The sequence below is a fragment of the Neoarius graeffei genome, chromosome 20 (genome assembly GCF_027579695.1).
Source record: "Neoarius graeffei isolate fNeoGra1 chromosome 20, fNeoGra1.pri, whole genome shotgun sequence".
In the NCBI taxonomy this organism is placed as follows: Eukaryota; Metazoa; Chordata; class Actinopteri; order Siluriformes; family Ariidae; genus Neoarius; species Neoarius graeffei.
The window spans coordinates 26,953,520-26,980,494 of NC_083588.1; the positions used below are offsets into that span (position 1 = coordinate 26,953,520).

At 42.3% G+C, this 26,975-nt stretch overlaps 1 protein-coding gene across 9 annotated transcripts in view; it reads right to left on the minus strand.

The window, feature by feature from the left end:
* Positions 1–26,975, minus strand: part of tsen54 (TSEN54 tRNA splicing endonuclease subunit) — a 191,490-nt gene that overhangs the window by 82,732 nt on the left and 81,783 nt on the right. For 8 of the 9 annotated variants that reach the window (XM_060901453.1, XM_060901448.1, XM_060901449.1 and 5 more), the window contains 3 exons: positions 1,371–1,434; positions 1,103–1,186; positions 820–918 (listed from right to left, as the gene is read on the minus strand). In XM_060901453.1, coding sequence (XP_060757436.1) covers positions 820–918; positions 1,103–1,186; positions 1,371–1,434 — 247 coding nt within the window. The remainder of the gene's footprint in view (positions 1–819; positions 919–1,102; positions 1,187–1,370; positions 1,435–26,975) is intronic. The other variant, XM_060901450.1, reaches the window with a different exon arrangement.

Consider the following 26,975-nt stretch of genomic DNA (forward strand, 5'->3'; position numbering starts at 1 on the left):
ACGTACAGGATAAATTGTGAAGGAATAGTGGATACCTCAAATGAGAATGCTATAGCACCCAATGTTAAATGGAATGTGGGACTTTCAAATTTTCCTGCATTTTTTGCAAGGCTTACAGTGGCTGAAAACACATGGAACTTTACTCCAGCACTTGTCCTAGGACATCTTTTGAGTTGATATTGTAAATGAGCACAGGGTGGCCTCGAATGCGAGGGCCCTTCATCACTGCTAGCAGCTATATTTCAAGTAACATTGCTTTTTAGTGTTTTTTTTTTTTTAACTGTGCTTATTTTCATGAACAGAATAATTTCAGTGCTAGTTTTACTTAACTATATTATACCATGGTGCATGTGCAAAAAAAAAAAAAAGTGTTTCCTTTACCATGCCATACCAGAAGCACAGATTAAAAAGAAACCAAATAAATACAGCACAGATCTTCCTGATGTCTGCCTTGCATCTCCTCAATTCCATATACATGCACGCACAAGTGAATATGAAAGGAAATTTTTTTTTAACACACACGTGTTCTTTTATGATGAATAGCTGCCAACCATTGACCATTTTCTCCATATGGCCTTCAATAACCTAAACACACTGATTACAGAGGGTTATAACCTTCAGTGGCACATTTTCTTTAAGCATCTCTAATGCTCTCTCTTAGACAGATATTTATCAAGTCCCCGAGTTAGTTTTGACTACTGATTTTTCAGGCAAATTCTAAAGACAAACGAAAAATACCGTTCTTGTGTGGTCTACCAAAGCCAATGAAAGAATCCAAGTGCTGACTAGTTAAAACACCAAATGTGAATTCCTACCAACCTGGTACTGAAGGAAAGTCACAGTTTCAGCAGAAAGGAAACATTCATAACCCTCCTGGATAGAGAGAGGAAGATCCTGGTAGAACACTTGCACATTGCCCTGTTTAATATGGGATCAACATTCCATAACATGAAAAGCATGAACTTCTATGTGATGGGCTAGAATTGCATAAAGTGCTAATTTATTTATTGCCCCCCCCCCAAAAAAAAGTAGCAAGGTTGGAGGTCAGTAATAATCAACATCTAATCCAAAATGCCATTAGTAACAATAAATATGTGCTTACACATTCCATGAGGTAAAGAGCCTCCTCTGGAAACAAGCACTGCTTCCCTTGATCAGAAAATCCCATTGTCTGCCAAAATTTTCCCTGTAACAGAATTTTATAGTTTATAGATGCCGTCATTACTATGCAGAAAAACTACCCTTAGCAGTTTCCCCCAAATCAGTTTAGTGTTTTTCTTGCTACTATGTGAAGAGCTACAAGACGTCTCAATAAATAGAACATGACATGAATTAACAGTTAAAAGTAATTCTTGTATGGTGGAACTCACTGCTGGAGACCGCAGCTTCACTAGCTTTTCCTCAGGGATCCATTCTGCATTCACGAGGTTCCCACTACACATTTTTGGGGGGTAGGTGGGGGCCACACATGAACCAAGAATAAAAGGAGACAAAAATCACAATGTTACATTTGGCTCTGCATCTGTGGAATAACAGCACTGAGCATCAGTAATGCAGATGGATCTAAACTGATAAACTCAATTGTGGAATTGAGTCTATTGGTTTGTCACATGAGAGAAAGAGAGTAGCCTGATGAAGGCTCAGAAGCCATAATACATAGGTGCAGTTTAAATATATTTTGATCCCACTAAAATAAAGGCTTTTTAAAATGAACCATGTGAGGGCCTTGGCTCTTCCCTTATCTCTATTTGAAAACAGTAATCAGGGCTTGATATTAAGGACTGCCCGATTGCCCAGGGCAAGTGGGATATGTCCCCGACAAACCTGACCGGGCAAGTTGGAACGAGCATATATTACGAACTAGCACTACAAAAATTAGGTTTTTTGATCTTTTATTCTGATTCCTAAAAGCATCCCTCACTACGTATCTGCCATTATGTCTTGGCTGTTTTTGCAAGTTATTTTATATACCCCCACTGTTGTAGTATGGTACGCCTACTGTTTATAGACCCCTTGTGCATGATGTTACACATCACGTGATAATTACAGCTGGGGTCAGACAGACACCATCTTTCATGTAAGCAAGGCTGAATCTGTCTTCAATATGACTAATTTTTGCTTGTTCAAACAGAGAAAGGAGACAAAAGGCATTACTGTCTCCAGGGTATCTCCACATTTTTCAAGTACAAATTTAAAGACTTTTAAGACCTTTTCAAGACCTCTAAACGGAAAAATTAAAACTGTAACCTTGACAAAGAAAATGATAAATACGACAACTTAAAACTGTTTTCTGCAATAGTTTTTTTATGAACCTTAAGAAGAATGCACACAATTGGTGAACAACAGGGTGCATCAATGGCAACTGTTAGACATGCAAACAGCTGAAGCAAAGTCGTGTGTTCTGGGCCTGCAGAACTACTGTAGCAGACTGGTGTTTACTGGAGAAAACACCATGTATCATTTCAAAAACGAAAATAATAAACGGCAAGTAGAACCAGCTGAACAACCTTAGCTGGCACTATTTCAATCCCCAAAGATTATCTTTGATGTGTGATTTTGTGTCTGACAGCAAAATCAGTCTGAGTGTCGTACAGTATACAGCTGGCTGAGGAAGTTCTCAAGTATCTTCTGCATTATAGCAGGTAACAGCATAAACCTGTTTATGCAGTCATACAATCAGAGCGTTACATTAAACACAGAAAAACAACTGTCACCTTTCATAACCATTATCAATATTAATCAATGCGTTGTAATAACTAAACTAATTATCATCAGTGCAATTGTTATATCAATGTTCATTATTCAAAAATAATCTATAATCCGTGAATAATTGTATTTCTACTACTACTAATAATAATAACTACTTTTTTAATAATTTTTTTAAAAATTAACTCAATTTTATAACATTTTAATAATCACTACTTATTAGCTATATTAATAATAGCATAGCAATTATAATTCAGTATTATTACTACTTAATAAGCAGTGATTATCAAAATGCTATAAAATTGAGTTATAAGATTAGTTATTATTAAAAAAGTAATTATTATTATTATTATTAGTAGTAGTAGTAGTAGACAATTATTCATGCATTATAGATAATTTGTTTTTAATAGTGAACATTGATAACTGAACTGATAACATTAACAACAAGTATTACTAGCAGTACTATTGTTTATTAGTAGTAGTACAGTTATTTTATATCAATGTTCACTATTTAAAAAAAATCTATAATCCATGAGTATTTGTTTGTATTCTACCAATTACTACTTTAATTATTTGTAATAATTTTTAATAACTTAATTTTATAACATTTAATAATCCCTAGTACTTATTAATCACTAATTCATAAGTAGTAATGATTAATAATCAATAATTACTATTACTATTATTAGTGGCTGTTAATATTACTTATTATATTAAAAACACTGTTGTAGACGATAAGAATAAAACTAAGAAACTTTGTACAAATTATTTATATTGTACTATATTTAGAATTATTGTATTTTCTGGAGTTCTTTTTAATCGAGTTTTGAAATAAAGGTTGTTTATATATTTATATTAAACTTAGTACAATAAACAATGTTAATTATGTAAAAAAATGATGCTAATCATTATTATTATTATTAGTAGTATGTCCTATAAGTCCCATTTTCCACCTGACTCTTGTGCGCATGCGCGAACCCCCCTGCGTTTCACTCCAGAGTGCTTGACCTCTAACACACACGCGTGCCTCGTGTCCGTGAAAAAACAGTTTCCCAGTCCGCCGTGTCCCCAGCGCTGCGTTACCGTTTTTAAACACATTTGTGCGATCCAGCGCTTTTTATCGCAAACGATTCCAGGCCTAGACATTAAGCATTTACCACTGGTGGCCCATTGGAATTGAAAAGTTACTGGCCCAAATGGAAAATGTGGTGGCCCGAATGCGCGCGGTACCCGAACCACGGCTGCCACAGGCAGCCGCTGCAAGCACCGCTTTGATTTTTAAATTCATATTCGTGCATTCTGGTGCATTTTAAGGTGAAATTAATGAAAATAAGATTATTCATATTTTGTTAACATTATTATATCTTTATTGTTTGCTCACATTGATATTTTACTGTTTGCATTTCTTGTTCTATCAATTTCTTAGTTACATTTAAAAATTTCCTTTGTTCTTGTTCTCTGTTTGTTTAACACATGCTGTTGATTACTGTTTTACATTAATTGTTTGTATAAGTTTTAGAATAAGCCAAGTTTTGCCTCACCATGCAGCTAACTTGTTTATAGAATAAGCTTTGTCTGTAACCCACCCTATGTGATGTAGACATATTTTCCTTTTTTGTCATGGCTTCAACTTTGGCTCATATATTCTCAACACTGTAGATAATGAATTCTCACCACTGTAGATATTCTTATAGAAATAGAAGTACAATGAACTTTTTAAATACACCTTTATATAATAGCCACAAGACACACAAGGCTAGTCCCAAGTCTGGATGAAAGGTGAGGGTGGCATACTAACCCTTATCATGCTGGATTTAAATGGGCATTTTTTATTGCCCATGAAGAAGTTTTATTTCTTAATTAATAAAATATCATGAGAATCATTGACAAACCATACATTTCCTGAAAGGGTGGACTTTGGAGAATAATCTAGTGAGATTTTTGCAAAGTCTTACCTGCTCGGGGGTGATTTATAACCCTAATTACCTGTTAATTAGCTAATTAACAGGTATGCTCAGGTGAGCCAAAAAGGGGTGAAATAATGTATTTTTTTTTTTTTAATAAGACAAGATATAAACACCAAATTTTCAGGATATGTCCTTGGGGGAACTAGTAGTAAATTTCTGCAAATTCAGCTCATTTGCATAAACCGTTGCCATGGCAACAGCAGATACCCTAGCAACTGGGGGTATACTGGGTTTAGTATGATCTGGTTGTACCAGAGAGGGTCAGAATAGTTATTTGTTGTAATGAACTAATGTAGACCTAGTTTGGCCATTTTGATAGATTTCATCATCTTTGGATATTTGAATAATATATGGGATCAGATCTAATTTACCACATTATTTTATCTGTTCCATTTCAGTCATAGCAACCAACATTTATACTTCATTCTTTAATCACTAAAAGTTGATACACATGTAGCCATATTTCTTGGCAGTGTATCCTGAAATTTTGATATTAATATACAAAGTCTGAACGATTTTACACCATCTGAAGCTAAAGCGCGCATGTTGAAATGCTGTTTTACGATTTGGCGAGTTGTAAACCGAGCGTGACGTCGCGCGCTCTGATTGGCTGCAGAGTTCAAAATGAAGCTGTTCATTAACACCTGATAGTTAATTTATGCACGGTCATATTTAAACTGTTTACCTGGCCTTTGGCCAGGTTGGGGAGCGTGGAGTTTGAACATATTTCTATTTGAATTTCACCGTTCTGATGGTCTCCTTGCCGCAACTGTCTTAGTCTACAAGACGCTATTTTCCCGCCAAAATGACACTTCCGAACAGCACCGAACATCTCCGAAGATGCACGAAGACGACACACTCCTGCCGCAGAGTGGAGGGTGACGAAAACAAAGATGGCAGACCTCGTATCGGAAAGGTGCATTTTACAAACAATTTCTTCACAACTCTGGGTAAAATAGGAGTAATAAAATTTGTTAATTTGTATCGAAAACGTACTGGCCTGCCCGGGCCACTGTTTAGCCAAATTTAGTGGCCCAAACTGGCCCGAAAGACGTAAAAAACACGGCTGGGCCATCAGGCAAGTGCGAATGTCGAGCCCTGGATTCTTCTTATTTTGGGGGTATTTGTCATCCCCCAACCACTTGTCGTTAAACAGACATCTTCCCATAATTATCAAACGCTTTCTAGTGCCCACATAAGCTACCTGCGCATCTCTCACTCTTCACAACCACCGCACCACACTTCCTCCAGTAGCCTTCTAACATTAGTTCTTGATCTACAGAATGCACAGAACCAATGCTGCCCCCAAAAGGTACGCTGGTCACTTTTAAAATTACGGTTAAAAAAAAAAAAATACCCCAAACCGGATGGAGACATTTCACTCGTTCGGTCCAATATTAAATTTAACACCTCCCTTTCGAAAATTCCAGTCATCCCAAACAATTTAAGACATTTTTAGGCCTTGAAAACCGAAAGCTGTATTTAAGACTTTTTAAAAGACTTTTTAAGGACCCGCGGGAACCCTGCGTCTCCCTGCTATCAAGAAAAATGTTAACAAATAGAAGCAAATGCTTCAAGAACAAGGAAATGAGTGGTTAAAGAATACGAAGAGAGGAGCTCAGCCTGAAAACTCCAGAGAAATGAAGGATTGTATTTAAAATGTATTTTACAAAAACAGAAAAGTCGGAAGGGAATATGGAAGAGTTTGCTTAATCTCATTTTATTTTTTCCTGCTCGCATTCAAGTCAGCTCCTTCATGAAAATGTTTGATTTTCTTAAAAGGTGAAGCTGCTTCCTTATTCGACACAGAAAACATGGATTGGCTTCAAACAACTCTGGCATAAAACACAAATGACATGTCTTCAGGATTTATCACACAGGACAGATTAAAGGCCTCTGCATGCTCGTGTGACAAGGCTTTCGCAGATAGCTTTTCGCAGACAGTTGTAATTTATTGTTGAGCGGGGATAATAGGCGTGCGTGATGTTATTCACCGGCACAACGCAAGGGGGCGCGAAGTCGCTAGGAGTAGTTGGTGGGTGTGGTTAGTGGAGTGTTTATCCTCTGGTTACTTATAATGACTAGAACTTTTTTTTTTTTTATAATGACTAGAACTGGAGTCGTATAGATGTCCGTACTTCCTCAATCAACCGCTCTTCATGCTGCTCCATCTTCGCTCGTGTTTTTAAAAATGCCGGTCGTGAAAACAAACAAAACCGGGAAAGTAGAGAAGCGGAAGTGCGTGTACAGTGGACCAATCAGAGCCCTCTTGTCTGCGGCGCTGTCTGCGAGGCTTCTGCGGTGGTCACAATTTTTGGGAGGTGCGCGCAGAGCGTCTGCGAAGGTCGGGGGGCTACGCAGACACTGTCTGCGACACCGTCTGCGAGGACTGGGTTGTCAGCATAAATTGGCCTTAAGAGCACAGAGCTGGAGCTTTGTTTGTCATTAGATGAACACAGTCCTGTGTAAAATATTTATATATCAGGTTGTGTCGTGTCATCCACCTCTAGGTTTATTTAATAAATAAAAACCCTGCGCTGCATCTTGACTGGCCCTCTGTGCTGATTCAGTTACAGGTTGTGAGGTCTGTATAAAAACACCCACAACCTACACACTACATTTTAAGTTCAAACATTATCCTATCCTATCATGAGGCATGGCTGGCATGCATGCATGCATGCGTGTGTACACACACACAAAAAGCCTGATATAGATACTCTCAAATCATAATGTTCAAAAGTCTTTGCACCCTATTGTTTTCTTCATACAAACTGTTATAGATTTCTACACAAACAACTTTACAACAGCTGCAAGCATGTGGAATGGAAATAAAATGGACTAGGGCAGGAAAAACTACTTTGGATAAAATTGTTATTGTCCGTTACAAAGTAACCAATAACCAAACTTCAACTCAATGTGTGATTATTTTATTTTGCAATTCACAACTATTCTATAGGGCGGCACGGTGGTGTAGTGGTTAGCGCTATCGCCTCACAGCAAGAAGGTCCGGGGTCGAGCCCCGTGGCCGGTGAGGGCCTTTCTGTGCGGAGTTTGCATGTTCTCCCCGTGTTCGCGTGGGTTTCCTCCAGGTGCTCTGGTTTCCCCCACAGTCCAAAGACATGCAGGTTAGGGTAACTGGTGACTCTAAATTGACCGTAGGTATGAATGGTTGTCTATTGCCACTTTTCCACTACCAACGCGGCTGAGCCATGCCGTGCTGAGTTGGGCTGAGTTGAGCTGAGTGGGGCTGTTGGAGTTGCATTTCAACTACAACCGCGCTGAACCGTGCTGGCTGGAAGTGGGTGGACACATTGGGTGGAGTTAGCGAAAGTGGGTGGACGTCACGTGATGTCGTTAGGCAGCGCAAACAGTGACATCAGTGACCTTTTAAGCGGTAGTCTCATGACCCGGATAGTAAACAATAAACATGGAGGACATGGAGTCATTAGTGTTGCTGGTCTTGGTGCTGTGGCTTGTTGTCACTGACAAAAGGCTTCAGAAATTCTCGTAATTTGTAATTCTTCTTCTTCCGGGTTTACGGTGTTTACAGATCCCAGCGTGCTCGCGGGGCGTGTGTGGGCATGTGAGGACACTCCTCCTCACCAATCAGCGCATAGGGAAGTGTCTCCTCACGCCCCTAGCCCCACTCAGCTCGCTTCAGCCCTACTCAAAAACCGTGCGAGTTTTGGGTGCTGAGTAGGTGTCAAGGCCTAGGGGACACCTTGGCAATAAAGGAGGACGGAGACGTGCGCACAATTAATTATATTTATTTAAACGGCAAAAATAGATACAACAAAACTAAACTAAATGGTTGTGAAGGATCATCAATGGCCAGTAGCGTAATATAAACAAGTATTGAATGTTAGCAGTATGGGAAGTGCATGTTATCTATTACAAATAATAAAGAGAACAGAAAAAGAGCAGCCGCCTGGAAGTTAGAAGCCGAGCCAAAAAGAAAGGAGCCTCTCCTCTGGGAACGTCAGCGAGGCGCTACTTATAGGAAGGCCTCACTGCGCGCCGGTGCTACCAATTAGATGTTAAGAAGACACGCCCATAGATGCAATACCTGTAGTAAAAACTGAAAACAATTACAAGTAGCCCGCTAGGGCCGTCACCCCCCCCCATAAAAGGGATCCTCCAGGATCACGAACAATGTGGGGACCAAAGAGTGTTAACGAACAACGTCAGCAACTGCTCAAAATATTAAAAACATCAACTCAAATACTTAAATCAGTATTCAATAAATTCAATTACACTATTCAATATAACATTAAATATTCAAAAACATTAACCATCTTTTTTTTTTTTTTTAAAGTAGGCCTACACAAAACAAACACCCAAAAACCAACACCCGTGCCACCACCAACATTTCAAGCATATTACCCTTCTAAAGGGGCACCACCATATGCATATTCAATATAACAATTCCAAATCTGATAAACACAATTTACCAATACCATTTTTCCAATAATTTATCCCATCCAAATTACCAACCTATAAACTGCTGTCGAAAATTCCGGGCCCTGAAAAATAGACACAACAGAATAACACATTACTCACACAAACACTAAGCGGCAGGAACACGCGACCGCGCGTCCGCCGTCACGTTAGCCTTGCCCTTGATATGAATAATCTGAAGGTTATAGGGCTGGAGAAATAAATTCCAACGCATTAAACGTGCGTTCGGGTTTTGGAGGGAATTAAGAAAAACAAGTGAGTTATGATCGCAAAATACAACAATGGGTGTCATACTACCTCCAAGGTATACTTCGAATGTTTGCAAAGCCCAAATCAAAAAGATAGGGCTTCCTTTTCGATAACCGAGTAATTTAGTTGGTAAGAATTAAACTCTCTCGAAAAAATAGCAAACCGGGAGTTCAATGGCATCATCGTCATCTTGCAGTAAGACGGCGCCAGCACCGACCTTACTCGCGTCTACTTGCAGCTTAAACGGTCTATTCATTTGAGGAGCTGCAAGAAGAGGCGCAGAAGTGAGGAGGGACTTTGCTTTCTCAAATGCAGACTGACAGGCAGATGTCCAAACGAATGAGTGACCCTTTTTCAACAAGGCCATCAACGGTACCACCACAGAGGAAAAGTTGGAACAAAAACTCCAGTAATAACCGATCATGCCAAGGAACCTCATAAGTTCACGCCTATTAGATGGAGGAGGAAAGGCATCTATGGCGAGGACCTTAGCGCGCACCGGACGGACAAAACCCTGACCAACAACCTTGCCCAAAAAAGTCACTGTCGCCCTGGCGAACTCACACTTCGCCAGATTGACAGTGAGATTGGCCTGGGCAAGGCGGGTAAACAACTGACGGAAACGGTCAAGATGTGACTCCCAAGTATCACTAAATATTACCACGTCATCCAAATAAACTGTACAACCCTCCAAATTCACTACAACTTGATTCATTAGTCTTTGAAACGTGGCGGCTGCGTTTCTTAAGCCAAATGGCATCACTTTGTATGAATACAAGCCACTAGGTGTAATAAACGAGGACACCTCACCGGCGCACTTAGTTAATGGTATCTGCCAGTACCCTTTCAACAAGTCTATTTTTGTAACAAACTTTGCTGAACCAATTTCATCCACACAATCCTCCATACGAGGAAGTGGGAATGAATCAGGCTTTGTTACATTATTTAATTTCCGATAATCAGTGCAAAAGCGGTTACCCCCATTCGCTTTTTTAACCAAAATACAAGGACTGGTCCAGCTTGAAAACGACTTTTCAGCCAACCCATTGTCCAACAGATACCGCACCTCGTTTTCTAGGAGTTGTCGCCTCTCACCCGACACTCTATAGAAATGTTGCCTAACTGGGGCAGCATCCCCAACATCAATATCGTGACTGATCCAATTTGTCTGCGACGGTATATCTGCAAACAACGATGGAAATTCTCTAATTAACGCACTTAACTCCGAAGCCTGATCTGGTGACAAATGACTCAATAACAGAAGTAAATTAGCCAGTGACTCGGAGTTATTGAGTTTACCCAACAGCACCGCATCGTCGGGTTCGCAGACAGCAACCTCCTCCAGTGCCGCCACTACTGGAGCAGGTGCGACGCAAGATGTAAGACAAGCGGCGCTGGCCCCAGCCGGTGCTGCCACCACTGGACTGAGGGCAGAGCTGGAAGTGTTTGGGACTTTTAAAACACAATCACGATCATGGTAAGGCTTGAGTAAGTTGACATGGCACAATTGCGTGCGTCTTTTCCGGTCTGGCATGGATACCATGTAATTGTCATTCCTCTCACATCGCAGAATTTCATAAGGACCAGCAAACCTGTCTTGGAAGGGAGAATGAACTACTGGCAAAAGGACCATCACCTTATCCCCAGTTGTAAATGAACGGACTTCGGTTTTCTGGTCATAGACCCGTTTCATTTTTAACTGTGCTTTTTTCAACTGCTTCATAGCCAGTGCGCCAGCCTGATACAAACGCCTTCAAAACCCATTGACATAATCGGTCAATGACTCAGGTGGCTCACTGGTTACACAGTCATCGAACAGTGTTGACACCTGCCCTCTCACAGCATGTCCGAAGACCAATTCATTAGGGCTAAACCCAGTACTAGCCTGTGTCACTTCCCTGACCACTAAAAGCAGCCAGGGAAGACCATCCTCCCAGTCCCTGCCTAACTCAACACAGTATGCTCGAAGCATAGACTTGTACGTCTGATGAAATCTTTCAAGCACACCTTGGCTCTGCGGATGCCTAGCAGAGGACTTATTATGCTTTACTTTCAGTACATGCAATACCTGAGCAAACGTTTTAGACGTGAAGTTGGTACCACGGTCTGACTGTATTATTTTAGGCAGTCCAAAAATTGATATAAACTGAGATAAGGCTTTAACTACGGGCTTGACTAATAGAACACAATGGATAGGCGGCAGGGTACCGTGTTACTTGGCACATGACGGTAAGCAAATATATGCAACCAGACTTAGAACGGGGTAACGGGCCAACACAGTCCATCACTAAATGTTCAAAAGGTTTAAGCGCAGGTGGAATCGGCCTGAGTGGCACAGGTTTAGACATTTGGTTTGGTTTTCCAGTTAACTGGCACACGTGACAGGTTTTAACATGAGATACCACATCACGTTTTATACGAGGCCAATAACAATGACGAACGATTCGGTCATACGTCTTTTTGACAGCCATATGACCAGCATCATCGTGAGCAGTTGTCAAAACAATTTTACGCAGTGAGCATGGTACCACTACTTGCCACACAGAATCAAGACCGCTACGAGATAGATGTTTTCGCAAAAGTACTCCCTCTTTAATTACATAGCCGTGGGTAATATCCCCGCTCTCACTGTTGGTTTTATCAAATAAAGGTTGTAACGAAGTATCTGCTGTCTGTGCGTCCATTAACTGCTTACGCGAGATGGAATTGGGCAAGCCAGTTAATAGTGACAGCACAGAACTGTCACTTGCTGCCTGGGCCACAGCGCGCTCCGCAGCCCGCGTTACAACCGACACTGGTGACTCACAGGGAATCTGCTCCTCGTCGCAAAAAGGCAGTAGATTAGGTTCCCAAGCAAACTCACCTTCGGGAGGCGAACTCTCCACCCACACCAAAGATTTGGCCAAACCATTTCCCAAAAGCATTGAAACACCAACGCAGGCCGCACTCCCACCAACACTTTTCCATTGATTAAACCGGAGGATATATACACTATGTAACGGTACAGACACCACATTCATATCAATACCACGTACATAGACAGATTGGCCAGAATCAGATTTGGACGAAAACGGTAATACCGATTGCAAAATAAAAGACTCAACGGAACCAGTATCCCTTAATATTTTAATCGGCATCTTTTTAGCATTAGAAGTTAGTGACACAGAGCCAGATGAAATAAAAGGAGCGAAACTAGATTCGAAATTATTTCCAAGTTTATAACCAAGTGGACCAGACGTAGATACCGCCAGCACAGAAGGATGAACTACATCCCTGGCTGGTTTGCGGTATCTAAATCTGTTTCCATTTTTCTGTTTCAACTTCTCACACTCAAATTTCCAATGCCCCACTCCAAGACAATAATTACAGGTTCTAATGGGGTCCCCGGTGGTCGAAGGACACCCAGAGCGAGGGTTAACGGGCGAAGTGGCAACTGTATACGGAACTTGGCGACCCCTGTACGTGCGGTCACTGCGGATTGTTGGCGCGTGCCGAAACTTAGTTTTGTGGATCAGCGCATAATCGTCAGCCAAAACAGCGGCTTCAGACACAGTTGCAACCTGATGTTCACTTACATAAGTTGCAATGTCTTCGGGAAGACAATTTTTAAATTGTTCAACCAGGATCAGATTGGGGCCTTTCTGTGCGGAGTTTGCATGTTCTCCCCGTGTCCGCGTGGGTTTCCTCCGGGTGCTCCGGTTTCCCCCACAGTCCAAAGACATGCAGGTTAGGTTAACTGGTGACTCTAAATTGACCGTAGGTGTGAATGAGAGTGTGAATGGTTGTCTGTGTCTATGTGTCAGCCCTGTGATGACCTGGCGACTTGTCCAGGGTGTACCCCGCCTTTCGCCTGTAGTCAGCTGGGATAGGCTCCAGCTTGCCTGCGACCCTGTAGAAGGATAAAGCAGCTAGAGATAATGAGATGAGATGAGGATCAGATTGGACAAATCTTCCTGGGATTCAACCTCCGTGGCCGTACACCAACGCTTAAACTGAATGGACAACTCATCTGCGAATTCCACATAACTTTGACTAGATTGTTTACGCATACCCCGGAATTTTTGGCGATATGCCTCCGGCACCAACTCATATGCTTTGAACACCGCTTTTTTAACACACGAGTAGGTACGGTTCTCAGGAGCGCCAAGTGCTGAATAAACCTGCGCTGCTCGACCGCTTAAAGTACATTGCAACAGTAAACAGCGCGTCGCATCCTTCCAATTATACAGATCAGCCACTTGCTCGAAGAGATTGAAAAACGTATCAACGTCGGACTCATCAGATTTAGGCAAAAGTCGAATGTTTTTCGTAATGTCGGAATTACTCACGACAGACTCGATTTTACCCTCTTCACTTAAACCTAGACGCATGCGTTCAAGCGCCAATCTCTCCCGCTCAAGTTCTTGTTTCCCCAGCTCGATATCACGTTCCAACCTGCCTTTTTCAGCGAGAAACTCTTGCTTCTTCAGATGTTGCTTGCTGTTATCAAGCTGGAGCAACAAGAGTTCTTTCTGCTGTTCGAATGTTAGGGCACTGGAAACTAATTCATCAAAGGGAACTGGAGGCAAAATTTCTCTTTTCACCAGTTCCTCGTGAACAAGTGTTTTCACCACCGGCTTACTCCTTTTATCATAACTGCTCAAGGTGCTCAGCTAGGAGAATCAGCTGGTCCTTAGTAAAAGCATCAAACACCTCCCGAGTGGGAGTGGCGACAAAACTGTCAATTTCTGACATGGTCACTAATAACGCCCCAAACAAATTCTACCCAATAATAAAAAATAAAAATAAAAAAAACTAAGAATCCCCCAGACACCCAAATTACACCCACTGTTCAAAATTAGACCCATGAGTATACAACCACATCTATTATAGCTACGAAAAAAAAAAAAAGTTTAACTAACCTACGTAGACCCTAGTCTTCGACAGGTACCGGTAGGGGGTTGTTATGCACCTGAAACCAGGAGAATGAGACGCTCCAAAACTGCAGCCTCTCGAATCTCCGGACGTGCTCCGGACAAATCGCTCTACCTACCTTCCCCGTTTGACCATCACAGGTCAAAACAATAAATGAGACCCCCAAAGGCGTCTCCTATACCTATCAGGGAAGATACTCATAAGCCAAACATGAACAGAAAAAGGGCCTAGATTAACCGATGGTATTACACGAGGGTCCGACAATTAGTATACAAAACAAAAACAAAACAAAAAAAAACAACCAAACTAAGTGCAACGCACGCCCTACGCCCCCACAAAAAGCAGACTGCGCGAGCAGTCAGCCACACAAATAAAACAATACTCAAATGGCAATTCAGGCATACTGCAAAAAAACGAATCAACGAAATTACGGCTGTTTAGACAAGCCCCCATATTGTCAAGGCCTAGGGGACACCTTGGCAATGAAGGAGGACGGAGACGTGCACACAATTATATTTATTTAAACAGCAAAAATAGATACAACAAAACTAAACGGTTGTGAAGGATCATCAATGGCCAGTAGCATAATATAAACAAGTATTGAATGTTAGCAGTATGGGAAGTGCATGTTATCTATTACAAATAATAAAGAGAACAGAAAAAGAGCAGCCGCCTGGAAGTTAGAAGCCGAGCCAAAAAGAAAGGAGCCTCTCCTCTGGGAACGTCAGCGAGGCGCTACTTATAGGAAGGCCTCACTGCGCGCCGGTGCTACCAATTAGATGTTAAGAAGACACGCCCACAGATGCAATACCTGAAGTAAAAACTGAAAATAACTACAAGTAGCCCGCTAGGGCCGTCACAGTAGGGCTGAAGCGAGCTGAGTCGTGCTGCTCTGAGGTAGTCGAAACGCAAGCCGTGTCGGGCTGAAGTGAGCTGAAAAAGGGTAGTGGAAAAGGGCCATGTGTGTCAGCTCTCTGATGACCTGGCGACTTGTCCAGGGTGTACCCCGCCTTTCGCCCATAGTCAGCTGAGATAGGCTCCAGCTTGCCTGCGACCCTGTAGAACAGGATAAAGCGGCTAGAGATAATGAGATGAACTATTCTATAGTTTTCCTTTTTAAGGGAAAAAAGTCGTCTCGCAAAATCAGGGGCAAGTGGAAATTTACCCCCACTTGCCCCCCAGGGCAAATGGGTTTAAAAGTTAATGTCAAGCCCTGGTAAGGTTACTTTGAAACCCCTGAATTAGTTCTGATGCAACCAGTTACAATCAGAAGTCACAATTAAAGCCGCAAGCGGCCTCGACGGGCCCTCGCGCCAGCGGCCAAGGGGGGCGGGGGCATGCGTCCCCGCGAAATACCTTCCACAGCTTCTTTGGCAAGAGACATTACTCCCACAATGGTGACAAAGCACAGAATTGGACACAGAGTACACGGTGCGCTGAGATTTTGTCATGGACAGAACATTTTATGCCATGGCTTCCCAACCAAATTAATGTATTTACCTCATCAGTCACCAAGCTAGAGCTACATAGGATTGTCTTCTGTTAGACATCTATTAGTCTGTATGTAACGCTACAACACTTGCTCCCGACCGCCTACCCATTCCCCACAAGTCATGTGTGTTTAAGGGAACCAAAACAACATACTCCTGGTGCCTCATGATTGTAAACACCTCTCCTGCAACTGCTACAGTGCAATGAGCGCCCCCAGTGGTCCACAAGTCATGTGTGTTTAAGGCAACCAAAACAACATACTCCTGGTGCCTCATGATTGTAAACACCTCTCCTGCAACTGCTACAGCGCAATGAGCGCCCCCAGTGGTGAAAGTTCACCAAATTTGGTATACATGTCAAGGGACCTATGAAGAGTTGTTTTGTAAAGTTTGATCAAGTTTGACCAATCAGAAGCCGAGATATAAATTGTTGCCTGAAAACAGCGCCCCCAGTGGCAAAAGTTCACAAAATTTGGCACATATGTCAGGTGACCTGTTAAGAGTGTGCGTATCAAGTTTGATCAAGATTGAGAAAATAGAAGATGAGATATTGATTTTTGAAGAATAAATTTTTTGGTTTCTCCCATGTCAGTAGGTGGCGCTATGCTACAACACTTGCTCCCGACTGCCTACCCATTCCCCACAAGTCATGTGTGTTTAAGGCAACCAAAACAACATACTCCTGGTGCCTCATGATTGTAAACACCTCTCCTGCAACTGCTACAGCGCAATGAGCGCCCCCAGTGGTGATAGTTCACCAAATTTGGTATACATGTCAAGGGACCTATGAAGAGTTGTTTTGTAAAGTTTGATCAAGTTTGACCAATCAGAAGCCGAGATATAAATTGTTGCCTGAAAACAGTGCCCCCAGTGGCAAAAGTTCACAAAATTTGGCACCTATGTCAGGTGACCTGTTAAGAGTGTGCGTATCAAGTTTGATCAAGATTGAGAAAATAGAAGATGAGATATTGATTTTTGAAGAATAAATTTTTTGGTTTCTCCCATGTCAGTAGGTGGCGCTATGCTGCACATGAGCGATTATGAGTTGGAAAAATAAGTGTCTACAACAGCAACGTACTATCACAAGGTAGTGGTGTGAAGGAGAAGCATTATGGAATTATTTACCAAAAATCTGTTTTGGAGCAATTGCGTTGGCCAAAAACAGTGCCCCCCATGGACGAAAATTCCCAAAATGTGGTGTACATGACATGGGAGGTAGTAAGAGGGTGGCCGTGAAGTTTGACCAAATTTGAGGAAAGATTGGATTTTTTGCCCAAAAATAGCGCCCCCAGTGGCGAAATATCACAGAAATTGGGTAACATGTCAGATGCCCAATGAGTGATTTGCGTGTGAAGTATGAGCAGTTTTGAGCAATTTGAAGATGTTATGAATTTTTAAGCATGTAAAATTTTGCATTGAAAATTGATTGACGTATAACTTCTGAACGGTTTATTCTACGTGAAACGTATTTAGGAACTTTTGTCAGCCGTGTCTGTAGATGATGTGTATCAATTTTGGTGACATTCCTATGAACGGTCTAGGAGGAGTTGCGCCGTCTTTGTGGCCATGCATTTCGCACAAAAGTGAAATTACCTCACTTCCTGTTGGGCGTGGCTAATGCATTGGCATTACATTTTTGTCCGGCTTAGTGAGAGACATATGCGTACCAAATGGCATGCCACTACTACAAACTACATGGCAACCAGGCACCTTAATGCGGGAGGCCAAAATCACAATGAGTTAGGGGGCGCGATAGAGGCCCTGAGGCCCGCCTGGATCTGGGCTTCTGGTTCTCAGTAGCGGTGGGAGTCTAAGAAAAAGGAGCCAAATTTCGTGCGATGTCGACCATGGCAAGCGCCCCAAAAAGGGTCTTGTAAAGAGTTTGCTTGCCAAGTTTGACAAATCAGAAGCTGCAATATCATTTCTGCCATAACCAGCACCCCCAGGGGCGAAAGTGCACAAAATTTGGCGTACATGTCAGGTGAGCTATGAAGAGTTCGCGTATGAAGTTTGATGACAATTGAGTAAACAGAAGATGAGATATAGATTTTTGAAGAATAAATTTTGTGGTTTTTCCCATGTCAGAAGGTGGCGCTATGCTGTACATGAGTGATTAAGAGATGGAAAAATAAGTGTCCACAACAGCAACGCACTATCACAAGGTAGTGGTGTGAAGGAAAAGCATTATGGAATTATTTACCAAAAACCCGTTTTGGAGAAATTGCGTCGGCCAAAAACAGCGCCCCCCATGGATGAAAATTCCCAAAATGTGGTATACATGACATGGGAGGTAGTAAGAGGGTGGCCGTGAAGTTTGACCAAATTTGAGGAAAGATTGGATTTTTTGCCAAAAAATAGCGCCCCCAGTGGCGAAATATCACAGAAATTGGGTAACATGTCAGAAGCCCAATGAGTGATTTGCATGTGAAGTATGAGCAGTTTTGAGCAAGTAGAAGATTTGTTATGAATTTTTAAGCATGTAAAATTGTGCATTGAAAATTGATTGACGTATAACTTCTGAACGGTTTATCCGACGTGAAACGTATTAAGTAGCTTTTGTCAGACCTGTCTGTAGATGATGTGTATCAATTTTGGCGATGTTCCTATGAACGGTCTAGGAGGAGTTGCGCCCTCTTCGTGGCCATGCATTTCGCACAAAAGTGAAATTACCTCACTTCCTGTTGGGCGTGGCTAATGCATTGACATTACATTTTTGTCCGGCTTAGTGAGATACATATGCGTACCAAATGGCATGCCACTACTACAAACTACATGGCAACCAGGCACCTTAATGCGGGAGGCCAAAATCACAACGAGTTAGGGGGCGCTATAGAGGCCCTGAGGCCCGCCTGGATCTGGGCTTCTGGTTCTCAGTAGCGGTGGCAGTCTAAGAAAAAGGAGCCAAATTTCGTGCGTTGTCGACCATGGCAAGCGCCCCAATAAGGGTCTTGGAAAGAGTTTGCTTGCCAAGTTTGACAAATCCGAAGCTGCAATATCATTTCTGCCATAACCAGCACCCCCAGGGGCGAAAGTGCACAAAATTTGGCGTACATGTCAGGTGAGGTATGAAGAGTTTGCGTATGAAGTTTGATGACAATTGAGTAAATAGAAGATGAGATATAGATTTTTGAAGAATAAATTTTTTGGTTTTTCCCATGTCAGTTGGTGGCGCTATGCTGTACATGAGCGATTATGAGTTGGAAAAATAAGTGTCTACAACAGCAACGCACTATCACAAGGTAGTGGTGTGAAGGAAAAGCATTATGGAATTATTTACCAAAAACCCGTTTTGGAGCAATTGCGTCGGCCAAAAACAGCGCCCCCCATGGACGAAAATTCCCAAAATGTGGTATACATGACATGGGAGGTAGGAAGAGGGTGGCCATGAAGTTTGACCAAATTTGAGGAAAGATTGGATTTTTTGCCCAAAAATAGCGCCCCCAGTGGCGAAATGTGACAGAAATTGGGTAACATGTCCGAAGCCCCATGAGTGATCTGCGTGTGAAGTATGAACAGTTTTGAGCAATTAGAAGATTTATGAATTTTTAAGCATGTAAAATTTTGAAGTGAAAATTGATTGACGTATAACTTCTGAACGGTTGATCCTACGTGAAACGTATTTAGTAACTTTTGTCAGCCATGTCTGTAGATGATGTGTATCAATTTTGGTGACATTCCTATGAACGGTCTAGGAGGAGTTGCGCCGTCTTCGTGGCCATGCATTTCGCACAAAAGTGAAATTACCTCACTTCCTGTTGGGCGTGGCTAACGCATTGGCATTACATTTTTGTCCGGCTTAGTGAGATACATATGTGTACCAAATGGCATGCCAGTACTACAAACTATATGGCAACCAGGCACCTTAATGCAGGAGGCCAAAATCACAACGACTTAGGGGGCGCTATAGAGGCCCTGAGGCCCGGCCAAGTTTGGGCTGTTGGTTCTGAGTAGCGGTGGCAATTCTCGGAACTGGTGCCAAATTTCGTGCGTTTTCGCCCATGGCAAGCGCCCCGAAAATGGCCCAACAGCGGAGAAAAATAAAGAAGACGGAAGAAGAATAATAATAGTGAACTCTTACAAGAACAATAGGGCCTTCGCCCAGTAGGGCTCGGGCCCTAATTAAAGCCGCAAGCGGCCTCGACGGGCCCTCGCGCCAGCGGCCAAGGGGGGCGGGGGCATGCGTCCCTGCGAAAAACCTTCCACAGCTTCTGCGGCAAGAGACATTACTCCCACATTGGCGACAAAGCACAGAATTGGACACATGGCAACAATAGGGTCTCGCACTTCGTGCGCTGTCGACCATGGCAAGCGCCTCAAAAAGGGTCTTGAAAAGAGTTTGCTTGCCAAGTTTGACAAATCAGAAGCTGCAATATCATTTTTGCCATAATCAGCACCCCCAGGGGCGAAAGTGCACAAAATTTGGCGTATATGTCAGGTGAGCTATGAACAGTTTGCGTATGAAGGTTGATGACAATTGAGTAAATAGAAGATGAGATATAGATTTTTGAAGAATAAATTTTTTGGTTTTTCCCATGTCAGTAGGTGGCGCTATGCTGTACATGAGCGATTATGAGTTGGAAAAATAAGTGTCTACAACAGCAACGCACAATCACAAGGTAGTGGTGTGAAGGAAAAGCATTATGGAATTATTTACCAAAAACCCGTTTTGGAGCAATTGCGTGGGCCAAAAACAGCGCCCCCCATGGACGAAAATTCCCAAAATGTGGTATACATGACATGGGAGGTAGTAAGAGGGGGGCCGTGAAGTTTGACCAAATTTGAGGAAAGATTGGATTTGTTGCCCAAAAATAGCGCCCCCAGTGGCGAAATATCACAGAAATTGGGTAACATGTCAGAAGCCCAATGAGTGATTTGCGTGTGAAGCATGAGCAGTGTTGAGCAATTAGAAGATTTGTTATGAATTTTTAAGCATGTAAAATTCTGCATTGAAAAATGATTGACGTATAACTTCTGAACGGTTTACCCCACGTGAAACGTATTTAGCAACTTTTGTCAGCCATGTCTGTAGATGATGTGTATCAATTTTGGTGACGTTCCTATGAACGGTCTAGGAGGAGTTGCGCCGTCTTCATGGCCATGCATTTCGCACAAAAGTGAAACTACCTCACTTCCTGTAGGGCGTGGCTAATGCATTGGCATAACATTTTTGTCCGGCTTGGTGAGATACATATGGGTACCAAAGGGCATGCCACTACTACAAACTACATGGCAACCGGGCACCATAATGCGAGAGGCAAAAAGCACAAAACATTAGGGGGCGCTATAGAGGCCCTGAGGCCCGCCTGGATCTGGGCTTCTGGTTCTCAGTAGCGGTGGCAGTCTAAGAAAAAGGAGCCAAATTTCGAGCGTTGTCGACCATGGCAAGCGCCCCAATAAGGGTCTTGTAAAGAGTTTGCTTGCCAAGGTTGACAAATCAGAAGCTGCAATATCATTTCTGCCATAACCAGCACCCCCAGGGGCGAAAGTGCACAAAATTTGGCGTATATGTAAGGTGAGCTATGAAGAGTTTGCGTATGAAGTGTGATGAAAATTGAGTAAATAGAAGATGAGATATAGATTTTTGAAGAATAAATTTTTTGGTTTTTCCCATGTCAGAAGGTGGCGCTATGCTGTACATGAGCGATTATGAGTTGGAAAAATAAGTGTCTACAACAGCAACGTACTATCACAAGGGAGTGGTGTGAAGGAAAAGCATTATGGAATTATTAACCAAAAACCCATTTTGGAGAAATTGCGTCGGCCAAAAACAGCGCCCCCCATGGACGAAATTTCCCAAAATGTGGTATACATGACGTGGGAGGTAGTAAGAGGGTGGCCGTGAAGTTTGACCAAGTTTGAGGAAAGATTGGATTTTTTGCCCAAAAATAGCGCCCCCAGTGGCGAAATATCACAGAAATTGGGTAACATGTCAGAAGCCCAATGACTGATTAGCGTGTGAAGTATGAGCAGTTTTGAGCAATTAGAAGAATTGTTATGAATTTTTAAGCATGTAAAATTTTGAAGTGAAAATTGATTGACGTAGAACTTCTGAACGGTTTATCCTACGTGAAACGTATTTAGTAACTTTTGTCAGCCATGTCTGTAGATGATGTGTATCAATTTTGGTGACATTCCTATGAACGGTCTAGGAGGAGTTGCGCCGTCTTCGTGGTCATGCATTTCGCACAAAAGTGAAATTACCTCACTTCCTGTTGGGCGTGGCTAATGCATTGGCATTACATTTTTGTCCGGCTTAGTGAGATACATATGCGTACCAAATGGCATGCCAGCACCACAAACTATATGGCAACCAGGCACCTTAATGCGGGAGGCCAAAATCACAACGACTTAGGGGGCGCTATAGAGGCCCTGAGCCCCGGCCAAGTTTGGGCTTTTGGTTCTGAGTAGCGGTGGCAATTCTCGGAAGTGGTGCCAAATTTCGTGCGTTTTCGCCCATGGCAAGCGCCCCGAAAATGGCCCAACAGCGGAGAAAAATAAAGAAGAAGAAGAAGAAGACGGAAGAATAATAATAGTGAACTCTTACAAGAACAATAGGGCCTTCGCCCATAGGGCTCGGGCCCTAATTAGTTGAACAGTATCCACCTATGTGGAATTAAAGTGTGATCGCAATATGAATACGCCTAAAATTTTATCAACTCATGGAGCACCATTAAATCCATTATTTAAAAACAATATTTTACACTAGGGCTGGGTAATATCTATAATTACCACAATATTTCCTTTTTAAAAATGTGACATTCAATATTCTTGATTAACGCAATCTCAGTAAATAATTATTCTACATACAGGACACTTTCGATGGAATAAAAACATGTATTCCACGGCTCGAAATTCGCGGTGGCCCGGTCACCCGAGGCGACTTAATTTGTCATTTAGCGGGTAATTCCTGTCACTAGCCAGCCCGGCTGGCTAGTTGAAAATAAAAGACATATGAAGTGAGGATTCAGACGCACCATCAACTAAAGCCGCCACATATTAAGCGTGTGCCGTGTCTGTGTTAATCGATGTGCTCATCGGCAGGACGGAAAATACCGAAGAATTCCGAATCATATCGTGTACGAGTCAGGCTGTCGTTTTTTTCACTACTGCACATGCACATAACGCATCTCGTTGAATATTGCAGTAATCACGTTCTCAAATTCAATAGATGTGGCCACATTATCGCCCATTTAAACACGTGTTTTTTTTTTGTTGTTTACATCTACATCAGCTCCGTTGCGATGTGGAATTTTCTGAAAGGTGTACAGAAACCGCCAGAGACTGGGACAAAGCGACCTCCGTCTGAAGAGGAGAAAAAGGCCACCGATAAAGCGTATGAGAAGGAGAAATGACAAAGGACTTATAAACAAACATGGGAGCAGGGTAGGCCTTGGCTGTGATACGATTTTTATGGAATAATTAATTTTTTTTCCCCAAGTTGATTCCTAGTCAATATAAAGCTCCTAATGCTTTCTCTCTCAAATGGTTAAATACAGAAAGCATGTTGGACATATTTTGGGTGCTATAGTCATGATAGCAAGTATATTGTTTTCAGTACTCTTACAACAAGTTGCCCAATATATTATTTGTTGATATATTATGGTGCTCTGTGTTGTTCTCATTTTTGTATTTAACAACAGTACCAAAATACTCGGGTCTTGAAATAAATGCACATTAGTCATGAACAATGGTAACTACTCTTTTCCGTTATTTTTGACAGAAGTAAAATTCATACATGAACAAATTTTGGCTAGTTGATTCTGTTTGGCTAGTTACTTTGGAAGGTAACTAGTCCGGCTGGCTGGTGAAAAAAAAAACAAACAAACATGAATTTCTAGGCCTGTATTCTATTCCCTTCTAGCAGGTTCCATTCATTTCATTTGATAGCATGCAATATTGTCATATCGCTTATCTGATTTGTATCATATCACTCTAGGCAATGGAGAATGAGCGTTCAACATGGTTTATGATATTGCATGTTGTTAAGACATGACCTCACACATCAGAGCCGCAAAACTTCCACACTAGTGAGCAACCGTTGACAATTTAAACACAGCTGCCAGAGCATTTTTATATTATATATAAAAACATGTTTGATACAACATACACATACCAAGTTAACCGTTATATAAAAATCATACGCATGGTTTAGATACATGGCTTGTGTACAAAAATAAGTCTTTGAGGAAAACTATAGCAGCTGACCAGTTATTTATTGATTGTGGTGTGGCTTTATGAAATCCGGCTGTAACACACTCCAAAATCAAAACGTCCAAAAAGTACGAATGCCAGACAGATGAATATCGGGTTCAAACCAACTTTTCAAAGTTGTCTTTTTTTGAGGCGGTCAAAGCCACCATTAATATCCTTTTCTGTTGTAAGCTAAGCATCAAACCAGAGTTGTCCTCTAGTAAAAAGTAAACCCAGGCATAAAGGGATATCATTATAAATTAAAGCCGCAAGCGGCCTCGACGGGCCCTCGCGCCAGCGGCCAAGGGGGGCGGGGGCATGCGTCCCCGCGAAATACCTTCCACAGCTTCTTTGGCAAGAGACATTACTCCCACAATGGTGACAAAGCACAGAATTGGACACAGAGTACACGGTGCGCTGAGATGTTGTCATGGACAGAACATTGTATGCCATGGCTTCCCAACCAAATTAATGTATTTACCTCATCAGTCACCAAGCTATAGCTACATAGGATTGTCTTCTGTTAGACATCTATTAGTCTGTATGTAACGCTACAACACTTGCTCCCGACTGCCTACCCATTCCCCACAAGTCATGTGTGTTTAAGGCAACCAAAACAACATACTCCTGGTGCCTCATGATTGTAAACACCTCTCCTGCAACTGCTACAGTGCAATGAGCGCCCCCAGTGGTCCACAAGTCATGTGTGTTTAAGGCAACCAAAACAACATACTCCTGGTGCCTCATGATTGTAAACACCTCTCCTGCAACTGCTACAGCGCAATGAGCGCCCCCAGTGGTGAAAGTTCACCAAATTTGGTATACATGTCAAGGGACCTATGAAGAGTTGTTTTGTAAAGTTTGATCAAGTTTGACCAATCAGAAGCCGAGATATAATTTGTTGCCTGAAAACAGCGCCCCCAGTGGCAAAAGTTCACAAAATTTGGCACATATGTCAGGTGACCTGTTAAGAGTGTGCGTATCAAGTTTGATCAAGATTGAGAAAATAGAAGATGAGATATTGATTTTTGAAGAATAAATTTTTTGGTTTCTCCCATGTCAGTAGGTGGCGCTATGCTGCACATGAGCGATTATGAGTTGGAAAAATAAGTGTCTACAACAGCAACGTACTGTCACAAGGTAGTGGTGTGAAGGAGAAGCATTATGGAATTATTTACCAAAAACCCGTTTCGGAGCAATTGCGTTGGCCAAAAACAGCGCCCCCCATGGACGAAAATTCCCAAAATGAGGTGTACATGACATGGGAGGTAGTAAGAGGGTGGCCATGAAGTTTGACCAAATTTGAGGAAAGATTGGATTTTTTGCCCAAAAATAGCGCCCCCAGTGGCGAAATATCACAGAAATTGGGTAACATGTCAGACGCCCAATGAGTGATTTGCGTGTGAAGTATGAGCAGTTTTGAGCAATTTGAAGATATGTTATGAATTTTTAAGCATGTAAAATTTTGCATTGAAAATTGATTGACGTATAACTTCTGAACGGTTTATTCTACGTGAAACGTATTTAGGAACTTTTGTCAGCCATGTCTGTAGATGATGTGTATCAATTTTGGTGACATTCCTATGAACGGTCTAGGAGGAGTTGCGCCGTTTTCGTGGCCATGCATTTCGCACAAAAGTGAAATTACCTTACTTCCTGTTGGGCGTGGCTAATGCATTGGCATTACATTTTTGTCCGGCTTGGTGAGATACATATACATACCAAATGGCATGCCACTACTACAAACTACATGGCAACCAGGCACCTTAATGCGGGAGGCCAAAATCACAATGAGTTAGGGGGCGCTATAGAGGCCCTGAGGCCCGCCTGGATCTGGGCTTCTGGTTCTCAGTAGCGGTGGCAGTCTAAGAGAAAGGAGCCAAATTTCGTGCGTTGTCGACCATGGCAAGCGCCCCAATAAGGGTCTTGTAAAGAGTTTGCTTGCCAAGTTTGACAAATCAGAAGCTGCAATATCATTTCTGCCATAACCAGCACCCCCAGGGGCGAAAGTGCACGAAATTTGGCGTACATGTCAGGTGAGCTATGAAGAGTTTGCGTATGAAGTTTGATGACAATTGAGTAAATAGAAGATGAGATATAGATTTCTGAAGATTAAATTTTTTGGTTTTTCCCATGTCAGAAGGTGGCGCTATGCTGTACATGAGCGATTATGAGTTGGAAAAATAAGCGTCTACAACAGCAACGTACTATCACAAGGTAGTGGTGTGAAGGAAAAGCATTATGGAATAATTTACGAAAAACCCGTTTTGGAGAAATTGCGTCGGCCAAAAACAGCGCCCCCCCATGGACGAAAATTCCCAAAATGTGGTATACATGACATGGGAGGTAGTAAGAGGGTGGCCGTGAAGTTTGACCAAATTTGAGGAAAGATTGGATTTTTTGCCCAAAAATAGCGCCCCCAGTGGCGAAATATCACAGAAATTGGGTAACATGTCAGAAGCCCAATGAGTGATTAGCGTGTGAAGTATGAGCAGTGTTGAGCAATTAGAAGATTTGTTATGAATTTTTTAGCATGTAAAATTTTGAAGTGAAAATTGATCGACGTATAACTTCTGAACGGTTTATCCTACGTGAAATGTATTTAGTAACTTTTGTCAGCCATGTCTCTAGATGATGTGTATCAATTTTGGTGACATTCCTATGAACGGTCTAGGAGGAGTTGCGCCGTCTTCGTGGCCATGCATTTCACACAAAAGTGAAATTACCTCACTTCCTGTTGGGCGTGGCTAATGCATTGGCATTACATTTTTGTCCGGCTTAGTGAGATACATATGCATACCAAATGGCATGCCACTACTACAAACTATATGGCAACCAGGCACCTTAATGCGGGAGGCCAAAATCACAACGACTTAGGGGGCGCTATAGAGGCCCTGAGCCCCGGCCAAGTGTGGGCTTTTGGTTCTGAGTAGCGGTGGCAATTCTCGGAAGTGGCGCCAAATTTCGCGCGTTTTCGCCCATGGCAAGCGCCCCGAAAATG